The sequence below is a fragment of the Dasypus novemcinctus genome, chromosome 4, assembly GCF_030445035.2.
Source record: "Dasypus novemcinctus isolate mDasNov1 chromosome 4, mDasNov1.1.hap2, whole genome shotgun sequence".
NCBI lineage: Eukaryota > Metazoa > Chordata > Mammalia > Cingulata > Dasypodidae > Dasypus > Dasypus novemcinctus.
In genome coordinates this window covers 58,874,657-58,889,689 of record NC_080676.1, presented here as the reverse complement: position 1 = coordinate 58,889,689, position 15,033 = coordinate 58,874,657, and the positions used below count along the sequence as shown (strand labels likewise).

At 43.8% G+C, this 15,033-nt stretch overlaps 1 protein-coding gene across 1 annotated transcript; it reads right to left on the bottom strand.

The window, feature by feature from the left end:
• Positions 1 to 5,558: 5,558 nt before the first annotated feature.
• LOC101436602 (5-hydroxytryptamine receptor 3C) lies at positions 5,559 to 14,416 on the bottom strand. Its single transcript, XM_071214472.1, has 9 exons — positions 14,396 to 14,416; positions 10,429 to 10,644; positions 9,928 to 9,972; positions 8,440 to 8,549; positions 8,000 to 8,169; positions 7,511 to 7,671; positions 6,941 to 7,145; positions 6,522 to 6,737; positions 5,559 to 6,410 (listed from the first exon to the last, which is right to left on the bottom strand). The coding sequence occupies exons 1-9, from the start codon at positions 14,414 to 14,416 to the stop codon at positions 6,208 to 6,210; spliced, it is 1,347 nt and encodes a 448-aa protein (XP_071070573.1). The 3' UTR covers positions 5,559 to 6,207.
• Positions 14,417 to 15,033: the final 617 nt, after the last annotated feature.

Here is a 15,033-nt window from a genome sequence, read left to right as displayed (position 1 = left end):
CATAGTAGTTTACACTATCTCCCACACATTGCTTTAAAATGCTTTTGGTCTGATAGTAACATAGATGTTCTAGCTTTCTTTTGGTTAGTGTCTGCATGACATATCTTTTTCCATCCTATTACTTTTAGCTTTCCAATATCCTTAAGTTTTCAATTTTTTTCTTAGGCTGTGAATATATAGTCACCAAAGGTCTACTGTGTGTCAGGCACGGGGCAAGGCACAGGGACCCTAGTTTTGAAGAAGTCACAGTCCTGACCTGCAAGGCACTCACAGCCTAGCCTTTGGGCAAAGAATAGTAGAGATACAGGACAGTGTGATATGTGATGTAAAAATAAATCACACAGAAATAAAGCTCTGTCCAGGCAGAAAGAAAAAGACTGTTATATAAATGGAATCATACAGTATTCACCTTTTTTTTTCACTTAGCATGACTCTCTGGAGATTCACCCAAGTTTTCGTGTGTGTCACTAGTTTGTTCCTTTTCACTGCTGAGCAGCATTCCACGTTATGGATGGACTACAGTTTGTTTAATCACTAACCCATTGAAGGACATCTGCATTGTTTCCACTTTCTGCCACTAAAAATAAAGCTTCTACAAACTGTTGTGAGCAGATTTTTGCATGACCATACATTCCTGTTTCTCTGGGATAAAAGTCCAGATTTGCAATTGCTGGGTTGTATGATAACTGCACGTTTATTTGGAAGAGAAACTGCCAAGCTGTTTTCCAGAGTGGCTGTACCATTGTACATCCCACCAGCGATGTATGATTGTGTTAGAGTTCTCTAGGGAAACACAGCCAACGAGTGGTATCTGTAAATATCATGAGATTTTGTAAAATTGTGTCATGTGACCATGGGGATGCATAAGTCCAAATTCCATAAGGCAGGCTGCAAACTGGGAACTCTGATGGAAGTTTTCGATGAATTCCCCAGGAGAAGCTGTCTGTCTGAAGTAGAGATGGAAATTCTCTCTCCTGACTGCTGAAATCATCCCTTCTTCTAAAGTCGTCAACTGATTGAATGAGATGGCTCTCATTGCTGAAGGCAGTCTCCCCAGTTGATTGTAAATATCATCAGCCACAGATGCAATCAACTCACTAATGATTTAAATCCCATAAAACATCCTCAAGTAACAATTAGACCAAGTGCTTGCTTGAACAAACAACTGACCACACATGAACCTAACCATCACAACGATCGATCCAGTTTTTTGGCATTCTTGCCAACATTCGGTGTTGTCATTATTTTTTCAGCCTTCCTGACAGATGCATAGTGATATCTCATTGTGGTTTTAATTTACTTCCTCTAATGGCTAATGATGTTGAACATTTTTTTATGTGCTTGTTTGCCATCTGTATAACCTCTTCAGTGAAATGTTTGCTCATGTCTTTTGCCTCTTTTCTAATTGAATTGTTTATGTTCTTTTCTTTTTTAAAAAAAGATTTATTTTATTTATTTCTACCCCAGTTTTTTGCACTAGCTGTCTGCTCTCTGTGTGCATAAAACCATTTTTAAAGTACTGTTCTAAACCCTTTGAGCAGACAATAAATTCTCACTTTCACAAACCTTAAACATTATGCAATAACGACAAAATAAATAGCATGAGACTGTCCTCCAATTTCTTATCTTGCTCATCTACAGATCCTGACTACTCAGATCTACTTCTAGAATTATATTTCTGCCTATCATTCTTCATCTTACCTTCCCTTATAAATAGATCCATATAATATTACCAGGATACATCTCATCATTATCTCTTTCTTTTTTTATTTTTTATTTTAGCAAGTTTTTTTAATTGTCTTTTTAAAAAAAAATACATAGATCACATAAAATGTTACATTAAAAAACATAAGAGGGTCCCATATACCCCCACTCCCCCCCACTCCTCCCACATCAACAACCTCTTTCATCAGTGTGGCACATTCATTGCATTTGATGAGTACACTTTGGGGCACTGCTACACTGCATAGATTATAGTTTACATTGTAGTTTACACTCTCCCCCAGTCCATTCAGTGGGTTATGGCAGGATATATAATGGCCTACATCCATCCCTGCAATTTCATTCAGGACAACTCCAAGTCCCAAAAATGCCCCCATATCACACCTCTTATTCCCTCTTCTGCCCTCAGCAACTCACTGTCTCCAGTGTGGCCACTGTCTCCATGTCAGTGATTCATGTCTCAACTGGCACAAACGTCAGTTGTTCAGAGAAGCCTTTCTGGAACTCTTTTTTTTTTTTTTTCAAATTCTACTCAATTTATTCATTTTTTAAAAAGATATTACATTAAAAAAATATGAGGTCCCCATTCACCCCCACCACCCCCACCCCACCACTCCCCCCACAGTAACACTCTCCCCCATCATCATGTCACATCCATTGCGTCTGGTGAGTACATCTCCGGGCATTGCTGCACCCCATGTCCCGTGTTCCACACCATAGCCCACACTTTCCCACGTTCCATCCAGTGGGCCATGGGAGGACATACAACATCCGGCAATTGTCCCTGGGGCACCACCCAGGACAACTCCAAGTCCCGAGAATGCCTCCACATCTCTTCTCTTCCTCCCATTCCCCGCACCCAGCAGCCACCATGGCCACTTTTTCCACATCAATGCCACATTTTCTTGATTATTAACTATAATAGTTCATGAATAGAATATCATTAAGTCCACTCTGATCCTTACTGTATTCCTCCTTCCTGTGGACCTTGGATTGGTTGTGTCCATTCCACATCTATATCAAGAGGGGGCTTAGATTCCACATGGATACTGGCTGCAATCCTCCTGCTTTCAGTTGTAGGCACTCTAGGCTCCATGGTGTGGTGGTTGATATTCTTCAACTCCATGTTAGCTGAGTGGAGTAAGTCCAATAAATCAGAGTGTAGGAGCTGAAGTCTGTTGAGGCTCAGGGCCTGGCTATCATATTGTCAGTCCTTTCTGGAACTCTTGTGTCATTCTCTGTTCTAGTATTCTGTTTTAATTTCTTTAGAACAATGATCACAATACGACTAATATTATTTAACTTGTGACTTAAAAAATAAACCTCTTATTTTTTGACATATCAGTAGCACTTCGAAAAAAATGCTGACTACATAACTAAGCCCTCAGTAAATATTGGATAAATGAATGAATGACTACTTTGTATTCAGTATTGCTGCTCTGGGGACTATAAAACTGATGGGCCATATCAAGGGGTGAGCCTTCACTTAAGTATGATGGTATACGACATGTATAGGAGCTCTATCTGCCAGCTGATCAGCAGTGGTTATGGGCTAGCCCAGTCCTGTATTTTCATCTTGCAGAGAGTGAAGCAGGGCTATTAATACCCACTGCACTCTCCCAAGCTCCCCCACCACCTTGGGAAATAGTCCAAGGCTCTGGGAAATACTAATCTCAGGATAATATCTGAATCCCCATCTCCTCTCAGGGGGTCCAGACTCCTGACTGGTGAGGGCTTCAAATAGCTAGAGGTGGTACAAGCTGTGTCTTGACCTGAAGCTGTGTGTGGTGTCAAAATCCAGGAAGCACGCAGAGCTGAGGGTGAGTGGGGAACTGAGCTCAGTGAGCCCCAGGTGAGTCATCAGATGGCAGAAGAGAACAAGGGGCAGACCCTGGAGAAAGTTGAATAAATGGAGCCAGGGATCAGAGAATTGGGGAGCAGCAGAATGGGAGATGAATCAGGAGTGAAGTAAAGTGCAGAGAAAGTTTTGCGGTATGGCTATTTCTTTTTTGTTGTTCTTTAATAGCTTTAAGCTGTAATTTACACACAAAAAATGCACCCTTTTAGGTATAAAATTCAATGGTTTTTAGTATATTTGTAACGCTGTGCAACCATCGCCACAGTTTAATTTTAGAACACTTTCATCACCCAAAAAAGAAGTCCTGAACCCATAAGAAGTCATTCCTCACCCACTTGCCCTGCTCCCAACCTTGACCTAGGCAACCACTAATTTATCTTCAGGTGCTATAGATTTGCCTACTCTGGACATTTCATATGAGGAATTTTACAAAATGTGGTCTTTTGTGCTTTGCATCTCCCTTGGCATAATGTTGCACGGATCAGTTCTTTAGTCCTTTTGTTGCCTAGTAAGTTTCCATTTGTGTGGCTATACCACATTTTGTTTATCCATTCATCCATTGATGGATGTTTGGATTGTTTCCACTCTTGCTTTTAGGAACAATGCTGCTATGAACATTCGTATACAGGTTTTATTTCTCCTGGATATATACCTAAGCATAGGATTGCTGGGTAATATGGTAACTCTATGTTTAATATTTTGAGGAACTACCAAACTGTTTTCCAAAGTGGCTTCACCAGTTTACATTCTGTGGTGTGGTTATTGCTGGCAAGTGATTTTTGACTTTGTTCTGGACACTGCCATTAGAGCACCAAGACTGCTTTGACACAACTATCTCAACTACTGTTGTACAAACTCCTGGACCCACGGAGGCCAAATCTGCTGTGATTCTTCCTAAACATAACCGCAGAGGTCTATTGTGATCAGTCAATCATGGCAAGCCTCATGTTTGTTCAGATTTTAGTCATCCTTCAACGCTCAAGTCAAATATCACCTCCTCTACATGAAACTCTCCTAGCATCTAGCTCAGTTGTTTCAACTAGGGCTGCATATTTGGACCTTGTGGGGAAACTTTCAGACATACCAAAGCTGGAGCCGTGTCAAAGATTCTGATTTAATTGGTCTGGGGTGAGGCTGGACATTAGTATTATTTAAAAAGCTCCTCAGATGATTCTAGCATGCACCTGAGATTAAGAACCCCCACTCCAGTTAGAAGCAGCCTTACTCCCCTGAACTTTATAGCAGTTTCTCTTTTAGGGCACTCCATGAAAATTTAAAAACATGTTCTACATTTAATAGGAATGACTTAATAGAAATTTTATTTCTCCAGCTGGGCTACAAGGCTTGAGGGCAGAGCTCATGTTTGATGCATTCTCAATTTCCCACAGTGCTCACCAGTGTCTGTGCTCAATAAGCATTATGCTAAACTGCATACTTGAAACTTTCCACTGAGAAAAATAACTAAAAAGAGCAAGACTTGCATGACCTTAGGCAAGTCACCTGGATATCTGAGCCTCCTGAGAAAGACTGGGTTTTGACAGTCTCCACCTCTCAGGGGTGTTGTGAAATAATCCATCAGAGCCAGCCAGGCAAGAAGTTATTATGAGCCCTTCCCCGGCCGCCCCACCTAAGCTTACAAAATCCGTTCTCCAATTCCTATTCTCCCTTCCCCACTCAGCTTTTTCTCCTTGTCTCTTAGCACAAACTATATGTTTCACTTATTTATCCTTTTTTGTCCACCTCCCTCATTTCCCCACTGCAATATAAGCCCCAGGAGAGTAGAGATTTTTGTTGTTTTGGTTCACTGCTGTGTCTTCAGCCTCCAGAATAAATACTTAAGAAATATTTATTGAGCACATAGTTATTAGAAGAATAACTATATATGTTAGCCTGTTTAATTTATGCTAGTAACATGAAGAGTAACTTTTTTTTTTAAGATTTATTTATTTATTTTATTTCTCTCCCCATCCCCCCCACCCCAGTTGTCTGTTCTGTGTCCATCCACTGCATGTTCGTCTTTGTCCACTTCTGTTGTTGTCAGCGGCACGGGAATCTGTGTTTCTCTTTGTTGTGTCATCTTGTGTCAGCTCTCCGTGTGTGCAGTGCCATTCTTGGGTGGGCTGCACTTTCTTTCGTGCTGGGAGGCTCTCCTTATGGGGCGCAGTCCTTGTGCGTGGGGCTCCCCCATGCGGAGGACACCCCTGCGTGGCAGAGCACTCCTTGTGCGCATCAGCACTGCGCATGGGCCAGCTCCACACGGGTCAAGGAGGCCAGAGGTTTGAACCGCGGACCTCCCATGTGGTAGACGGACGCCCTAACCACTGGGCCAAGTCCACTTCCCAAGAGTAATTTTTTGATAAATAATTGTTATTTATTACAAAGTCTTCGATTTCCAGTAAAAATTATATTTTTAACATACACATGTATATTCTGAATTCATTATATTTGGAAATAGAGTCCCATTTCTGGGGTAGTCAGAGGTGGTTTTATTTAAGCCTAGGGAGGGCTGGAGCTGGGATACTGGGTGTATTTGGGTTTGTGTAGGCAGGTTGGAGAGAGGACCAAGGGTCTGCGATGGTCAATCGAGGCCAAGGGAAACTGAACATTTGCTCTTAGACAGATAGAACCTAGGTGTTCCAGAGGACAATGACCGTGCAGATGGAGGAAGCCAGGAAGAGCAGGTAGAGGCGGAAGAGCAGTGTGTCCATCATGTGGCTGAGCTGCACCCACAGGTCAACTAGCTGGACCCTTGTCAGTCCTGAGCTCCCATTTAACTTGGTCTCTCTGGGTCCCAGCTCCTTCCCCACCAACTCCCCTGGCTCCTTCAGGTCTATGAAGAGTACAGAGATTCAACTGTGGGTCAAGAAGGGGACAGGAACAGAGAAGTGGGGGATTGAGGAAGTGGGGCTGGGTGCAGAGAGAAGGTATGATTCGTACTTACCAGGCAAGCAGGGGGCGCTGAGGCCTTGGCCCCTGTTGTCCTTCTGGAGTGCAGTGAGGCAGCATTTCCTTGGGCAGGTACACCGAAGCAGCAGGGAGTGGAGCCACTGAGGCACAGGTGGGGGCTGGGTGGTGGCCAGGTGCAGCAGGTAGGTGATGAAGACGGTCTCCAGCAGGCTGACCACCATCAGGGTCAGGCACAGGGCAAAGTAGACACCTGGGGTGGGGATGAGGTGCACACCTGAGTAAGGCAGATGGAGATAACTGGGGCACCAGCAAGTGTATCTCTGTTTCACACAAAGGTCCCTTTCTAGGATGCCTTCTTTCTCTCTGCTGCTTCAGCGGGTCTAGCCATTTCAACAGCCCCATCTGCTTCACCCCAATTTTTACTCATTTTCTCAACAGTGGCAGGGGACCTACTGATGAGTGGAGTGCCATTAGCCGGGAGCAATTTATTCATCATGAGCAGAAAGACATTGTAGCCCAGCAGAAGGGTTATCTTGAAGGGTGCTCGATTCCCACTTTCGGCCGGCAGGTAGAAGCTGAGGGCATCGATGGCAACCAGAAAGCCGCTGGGCACCAGCAGGTTTATGACGTAGAGCCTGGGCCTGCGCTTGATGGCCACCTGGTGGGGAGGAGTGGGCAGAGAACCAGGTGAACCTAGGCCTGCAGGGAGACTGAGGGATGGCTCCAGTCCCATCCTTTCTTGGTGTCCTCATCCCCCCAGGGGCTCTTTCTGGGGCTGGTGAGGAACAGTTCTCATATGATGAACAAGATCCCCCACATCCACCCAAGGGGATCTAGGGTAGAGCAGGCAGGTCCCAAAGGGAGGGATGGTTTGGGGGATCTCAGGAGAGAGGAAGTCTCTGAGGGCTATGGCTTTCCGGTCTTGGAACAATGAATGAGAGAAGTCCCTTGTTCTGGGACTCGGGAGGGTCTAATGATGGAGGTATGAGGGGAAGATGGCAGTGCCAGAATCTCTGGGCTCACATAGAACATGATCTGGTCAAAAAGACTGGAGCCCACGGACATCTTTGGGGTGGCTTTGTTGATGCCCAAGAGCTCCCACTCCCCCTGTGTGCGGACGACGTCACGAGAAGTGTCTGCTATTTCCCACACTTGCTTGTCCATGCCCAGCAACATGTTTTCCACTGCAGGGGAGACAAACATTCAACACACATCTGTTCAGCACCCACTCTGTGTGGGTATCAGAGTGATGGATTAGAAAGTTACCTTAGCTACCTTTTTCAAATTGCCAACAAAATGATTCTCATGATGCTCGGCTGCCTATTTATTTTCTGAATTTCTCAGGAGATCTTTCCCCCTCCTCAGTTCAGCTCCTCTTTCCCCACCATCCACACCCCCCAGTCAGCAAACCCCTTTTCTATGTATTAAAATTACTTTCTCTGTGTATGATTTTTTGGTACCCTGCTGGTTGATCTCATTGACCGTGTCGCCAAACCTCCACTGCAAACTCACCTGTGTATAGGAAAGAGCTAAAGGTTAATGTGCAGTTCTGCTCATCAAAAGGGAAGTAGAAGATGTCCAGGCTACAGATGCTGGTCACGCGCATTGGTTTGCTGTAGCTGATGCGGCCCTGATTACTCACATACGCAGAGAGGCCTTCCGGGGTCTGCGCCACATCCATGCTAAGTGCAGAAGGCGAGGGAGGCAAGTGCTCACATGAGTTTAGGTTTCTCTTTTAAGTCAAAGCTTCCCCATTTCTCTCATTCTAGTCCCTCGGTCATTTTTCCTGCCCACCATTTTCCCATTCTAGGGAGATGTTGATCATCTGTGATCTTAGTTCTCTCTGAAATGAGTTTTTAGTGGCCCCATGGGATGGGATTGCCCTATCCTGCTTCTGACACGTTCCTTGCAGGCGGGGCTTCCCTCTAGCTTTCCCCCACCCTGATACCCACGATTCCTCAATGAAGATGTCTGGGAGCCACAGGTTCTCAGTTGTCACAGTGAGTTTCCTGATATCACCACATTCTTCCGGGTTCCAGCTGATGAATGGGTTATCCCAGATCTACAGCACAGGGCACAGAGGCATGAGTTATGGTATGGCTGAAACCAGGAGCTAGTTTGGGTCAGCATCTCCTATCCTTCTGTTCCTTTAAAAATGCATATATATATACTTTTCCAAAATGTATGTACTATAGGCATATACTAAAACTTCAACCATTCCAGAAAGGTATACTATAAAAAGTAATAGGGAAGCGGACATGGCTCAACTGATAGAGTGACTGTCTACCGGGGTTCAACACCCAGGACCTCCTGGACCATGTGGTGAGCTGGCCCACCACGCACAGCGCTGATGTGCTTACGGAGTGCCATGCCACGTAGGGGTGCCCCCACATAGGGGAGCCCCATGTGCAAGGAGTGCGCCCTGCAAGGAAAGCCACCCTGCATGAAAAAAGTGCAGCCCACCCAGGAGTGGCACCCCACACACGGAGAACTGATGCAGCAAGATGACGCAACAAAAAAGAGATGTAGCTTCCCAGTGCCACTGGATAATGCAAGCAGACGCAGAAGAACACACAGTGAATGGGCCCAGAGAGCAGACAGTGGTGGGGAAGGGGAGAGAAATAAATAAAAATAAAATCTTAAAAAAAAAAAGTAATGTTCTTGCTCCTTGATCCCTAACTCAGTCCCTATCCCCATTTCAGCCCCACTATTAACTTTCTTGTGTGCTATTCCAGTAAAAAAAAAAAATGTATTCCAGCATTCATTTTCATTTACACAGATAAAATCATACTATGTACATTTTTATGCATGTTCATTTTTTTTTTTTCAGGAGGTACCGGAGATTGAACCCAGAACCTCTTACATGGGAAGCAGGAGCTACATCTGCTCCCCAGTGAGAGTTGTTTTTTCATTTGTTTGTTTGTTGTTTTTAGGAGGTACTGGGGATCGAACTCAGGACCTTGCATATGGGAAGCAGGCTTTCAACCACTTGGGCTACATCTGCTCTTTGCATGTTGCTTTTGAACTCATTTCCTTTTAAACTCTGCTTCCTCTTCTCTTCTTGGTGATAACTGTCTCCCATCGCTTACTAACAAAGTCCTACTGGCTTTTCACCTCACTGGCAAGGGAAATCTTAAGCTTATCCCTGGCTACATTTGGACCCTGAAGCTTTCCTAGAGACTTCCTGTGTTGCCCTCCTTCTCTCTGTATTTTCTGTGTATGCTTTTCAAAGTTGATTGGCAGCCCAGAAAGCTATTTGTCACCAGAACTGACTCCGTTCTGGCTGGATTTGTCTGTTCCCTCAGGCATTGTCAACTTCAACAAACAATTTTTGCAAGCAAAGCCACAAAAACATAAAGGGGGGTGGGGGTGGGGGGGTGGGCAGGGTGGAGGCAGGGAGGAGAAAGAGAGAAGAAAGAAGAAGCCTAGATCTCACATACCATATTTAGCCACAGAAATGATGTCAGCAGCTGAAGTTGTGCATCCTGATTAAAAATAATAATAATAAAATAAAATTCCCATCCAGGATCATTAACTCAACGAAATCAGGTCCTAGTCTACCTCCTGCCTTTACTTGTTTCCTAAGTGGTCCTGTGTGACAGTGCATGCAGCTTTTTAATCACAACTCACACACAAAAAAAGTCAGGTCAGAAAAATCCAGATCGCATGGAAAAATGTAGGTTAAAAAAAAACATCAACTGTGTATTTTTTTGTAGAATATTCCCATAAGGGCCGGACTCAAGGACAAATGTTCTGGGCAGAAATGTCTCCGCAGCATTCCACTCATTTCCCCACTCCATAGGATGAGCATGTGACTTGTAAAGGTCTGTTCAGGGCATGTTTTACTCACCACTGAACCAGGGCAATGCTGGGCTGTTGGGGGCACAGGACCATTGCCCCTGTTAGAAGGCAATGGACAGAACAGAGGAGTCGGCACTCACCACTTCCAGGATGGCAGACAGGGTGAAGGAGATGTTGACATGGGTGGGGGCACTGTAGTTGATGACTGGACGGAAGTCTTTCTGGTTAAACACAGCCTGGAAGGCAGCAGGATCCACCCCATGCAGGTCAAACCCTGTGCAATTGATGGTAAAAGTATTGGCCCTTCCTGTGGAGAACGGAAAGCCTGTGAGATGGAAGCAGGGTCGTTGTGCTTCCTAAGTGAGAGGATTGCCAGGACTGAAGCCTGCAGAGAAAAAAAAAAAAAAAATGGACACCAGGAGAAGCATGTGAGCTTCCTTCCTGAGCCAGGACTCCCGAGGCCAAAGCCCTCCTGCCAAGGCCAGGGAGGATGGGCTGGTCTAGTAGGCAAATGGTGGAGGCTGATGCGGTGAGGCTAGTCAGGGCTCAGACCTTGCTTCCTGTGTTTTGATCCCATATAAATCCTACCCAAATTTGTATGCAAACAGCCGCTCTGGCACTCCCACTCCTTCTGTACTCACAACCCTAAAGTCTTGGCCTTCCTCTGACTACATTTTTTTCTCTCTAGCTCTATTATGATTCTTCCTCATAGTCACTGAACAAAATTTCCCTCAGAAGTTTTTGTCTTCAATTTTCCCTTCTCACTTTCAGGTTTTCCCATTTCCTGAAAGGAAAAACTTGAAGAAAAGTAACCACGAGTGTGATATAAACTATGCAGGAATTTATGGAGTTTTATATTCAATGCGAATTTATTTGACCACCTACTGTGTGCTGTGCATTGTACCCTTCTCAAATTCAGTGACTTCCTCTAAGATCTGTGGGAGCCATTTATATCATCACCATCTTGAGGAGATCTCATGGATCATCCACCTTGTGGTTGGTGGAGCTATACAAGGGCATAAGGTGAAATGCACAAGCCCTTCTGCCCATCATACCCACATCCCACCCCCTAATGACCATGTGATTATTTCTGTAATTATAGCTCAAAAGGTCCTTTCCTAAGCCTCTTTTACTAACCGTCCGTGCCAGTTAATTAATAAGGTCCATCTCCAAACTAGGGAGAGATATATTCCAGGGGAAACAAATATTACCCTTTTCCCTCCATATCACCTCCTCTACGAGATCTTCCCAAGTGAGGTGGGAAAAAAGTTATGTTATTGCCAACACGACCTAAGCTACCTTATACATAGATGCTGTGTGTTGGTAGAAAGGAAAGGAATGGGTGGAATTGGAAAGATGGTAAAGTGGAAGGACAGACAATTTGATAGATTCCTATGCCTGCCAATGGGAGAGGGACTGTGTGTACTGATCTGTCCCTAGAAGGAAGCCAAGACAGATACTATGTGGAAAAAAAATACTTAACCCATCCATTTCAGATGCCTTCCAGTTCTGAACTATGAGGGAGTTTCTGGATGTCATCCAGATCAGCATTCCCATCTTCTGCTGCTCTGGCCCCATCTTACCTTGAAGCAGAAGACAGACAGTGAGGCAGAGGAGGAATCCCTCCCTGGCAGGCCACCCCCTTTCCATCCTCCTCTTCTGGACTCTTGTCTGGGGATTCACCAGGAACCCCCAAACCCTTGAGCTTAAAGGAGCTGGGACCACACCTCGGTTCCTGGTTTTGAATACTGCTCTTGCCAGATGACCACGCCCTGGAGAGAGGCTGTGGCCCGAGAGGTCACAGGGGGGCCTACTGCTTTGCCCCTACCTGGGGGGTGCCCTGCTGGGAGGAAGCTAGGCCGAGACTGGGGGAAAGCACCTGTTTAGCAGTCCTCTCTTTATGAGTGACTTTAAATGGGTACCTTTCAGGGGATATGCAGGGATGGGGGCGGGTGGGTGAGGCCGCCTCACATCGCTGCCGAGCTGTGTCTCAGGGAGAGCACTTGGACTGCCGAGGAAGGGATGGAAGTTTGTGCTCTTGGGACACCTGCTACTTTCTTTTTTTTTTTTTTTTAATTATTTATTTATTTTTTAAAAATTACATTATGAAAAATATGAGGTCCCATTCAACCCCACCGCCCCCGCCCCCCACCTGCTACTTTCTGAAGGCAAGAACATGTGGTCATTTTGTTGATCATTTTGCAGAGCTAGAAATGTATTCTTTACCCAACTGTGGATACTAGAGATTGTTGTCAATATTTAGTTCAGAAACTTGGTTGAGGAGTTAAGCTCCTCTTTCATTGCTTAAACCTGACTGACAGAACTAACACCATGGCTCTGACCCACATCATCTCTTGTCCATATTGTGCAATAGCCTCTTGACCGTTTCCTCTACCTGGTTCCCTGCCAGTGTAATCATTTCTCCATTTGCCAGTTTCCTAAAACAGAACCTCCTGCTTACTTTCCCTTATCTAATGTCTGTAAAAACCTACAGCCCCAACAAGGCCATCATGAGTGGGTGTGAGCAGAGAGTCACTTGAGTAGCTTTTCAGAAATACCTACACATGCACACCTCTCCCCATCCCCACCAAGGTGTGTGTGTGGATGTGTTGAGCAGCTGCACAGATGGTTCTGATTACATGTACGGCAATGAAAACCTCTAGGGCCAGTGTCTAATATAGCGTCACAACCAGGATATTGACATCGACAGTCAATGTAGAGAACCTTTATGTCACCCCCAGATCCTATTTGTCACCCTTTATAGCCACAATCACCTCCCTTCCTTACACTACTCCCAACTGTTAGCAACCTCTAATCTATTTCTCATCCATAATTTTGTCATTTCAAGAATGTTTTATAAATTAAATCATACTGTAAATAACCCTTTGGCTTTTTTCCCCCTACTTAGTGTAATTCTCTGGAGATCTATTCAGGTTGTTGCACATGCCAATAGTTCAGTCTTTTTTATTCATAATAGTATTCTACATTATGAATGCACCATAGTTTATTTAACCATTCACTGGTTGAAGGATATCTGGGTTGTTTCCAGTTTGGGGCTATTATGAATAAATATGTATGAGTTTTTATGTGACCATAAGTCTTCATTTTTCTGGGATAAAATCCTAAGAATGCAATTGCTAGATCACATGGTAGTTGCATGTTTAGTTTTTTTGTTTTTTATGATTTATTTTTTATTTATTTCTCTCCCCCCCATTGGGGGAGGGGAGGGAGTTACAAACCAAAACCAAAAGTACAATACAGGATTTTATATTTACCTATGTAGTTACCTTTCAGAGTTTTTATGTATCCTTATGACTTTGAGTTATTGGCTAGTGTCCTTTTATTTCAACCTGAAGGACCCCCATTAGCATTTCTTGTAGATCGGATGTTCTGGTAATGAACTCTTTCAGCTTTTGCATATCTGTAGATGTCTTAATTTCTCCTTCATTTTTGAAAGATAATTTTGCCAGATATTGAGTTCTTGCTTGATAGTTTTTTTCTTTAAGTACTTTAAATATGTCATCCCACTGTTTTCTGGCCTCTAAGATTTCTGATGAGATACCCACTGTTAATCTTATTTGGGATCACTTGTATGTGACAAGTTGTTTCTCTCTTGTTGCTTTAAAAATCCTTTTTGGATTTTGACAATTTTGCTATCCTGTGTCTTGGTGTGCCTCTCTTAGAGTCTTTCCTGCATGGAATATGCTGCATTTCCTGGAAGTGTGTATTCATGCCTTTCATCAGATTTGAGAAGTTTTCAGTCATTATTTCCTTAAATGTTTTCTTCCCTTGTTCTCTCTCACTTGTCCTTCTGGGACTCCAATGATGCATATATTGTTACCTTGATGGTGTTATCACAGGTCCCTCAGGCTCAGAACAGAGTAAAGCAGGAAGTTAAAGGGTAAAAGAGATCTGGGCATGGAAAATGTTGGCTTTGTTTAACTTGAGAGAATTACTGAATTATCCTACAGGGAAGACTCTCGAAGAATAATTTGTTTCTTAATTGCATTTCTCTTCTTTCTGCTAAAATGTGCCTTTATAAATACTCATGCTTGTTTAGTGAGATGCTCCTAAGCTCTCTGGTGGTTCCTTGAGACAGAAAGCCACCATGTTGTGGAACATCCTCATGGTGTATTTTTTTAAAGTGCTACTTTTTTTGGTATAGATTTCCACAACTATGTTATACATGTGGAATAATCAACATGAGGGGTACAACTCTGAATTATTAAGGATAATAATATAGACTAGTTTCCAAATGCCAGATAAAGATGGAAGTTGTGGTGGCTAGTTCATGTGTCAAATGGTCAAGCAAGCGCTGGCCTGATTGTTACTGTGAGGGTATTTCATGGACTTAAATCATTGATTGCATCTATAGCTGAGGACATCTACAATCAACTGAGAAAATTGCCTTCAACAATGATAGACTTCTCATCGAATCTGTTGAAGGCTTTAAAAGGAGAAGAGATGATTTCAAAGTCAGAAGAATTTCCATTTCTACTTCAGCCAGCCAGCTTCTCCTTGGGAATTTATCTTAAACTTTCTTCATAGTTCCCAGTTTGTGGCCTGCCCTGTGGAATTTGGACTTGCCTGTCCTCACAGTCATATGAGACAATTCTTATAAAAATCTCATAATATTCACATTAGGTATATATATTCTTTTGGTTTGTTTCCCTAGAGAACCCTAACTAATACAGCTTTGGTAATGGGAGTGATTCTTGAGGAACTGAATTTTTTTTTTTACGAGG

Coding starts and splice junctions, on each gene's coding strand:
- LOC101436602 (XM_071214472.1), bottom strand. CDS start 14,416: ATGAGGATGTTCCACAACATG. Junction 7,672..7,999: donor TAGCTCTTTCCTATACACAG/GTGAGTTTGCAG, acceptor TCTCCCCTGCAG/TGGAAAACATGTTGCTGGGC. Junction 6,411..6,521: donor CAGCGCCCCCTGCTTGCCTG/GTAAGTACGAAT, acceptor TACTCTTCATAG/ACCTGAAGGAGCCAGGGGAG.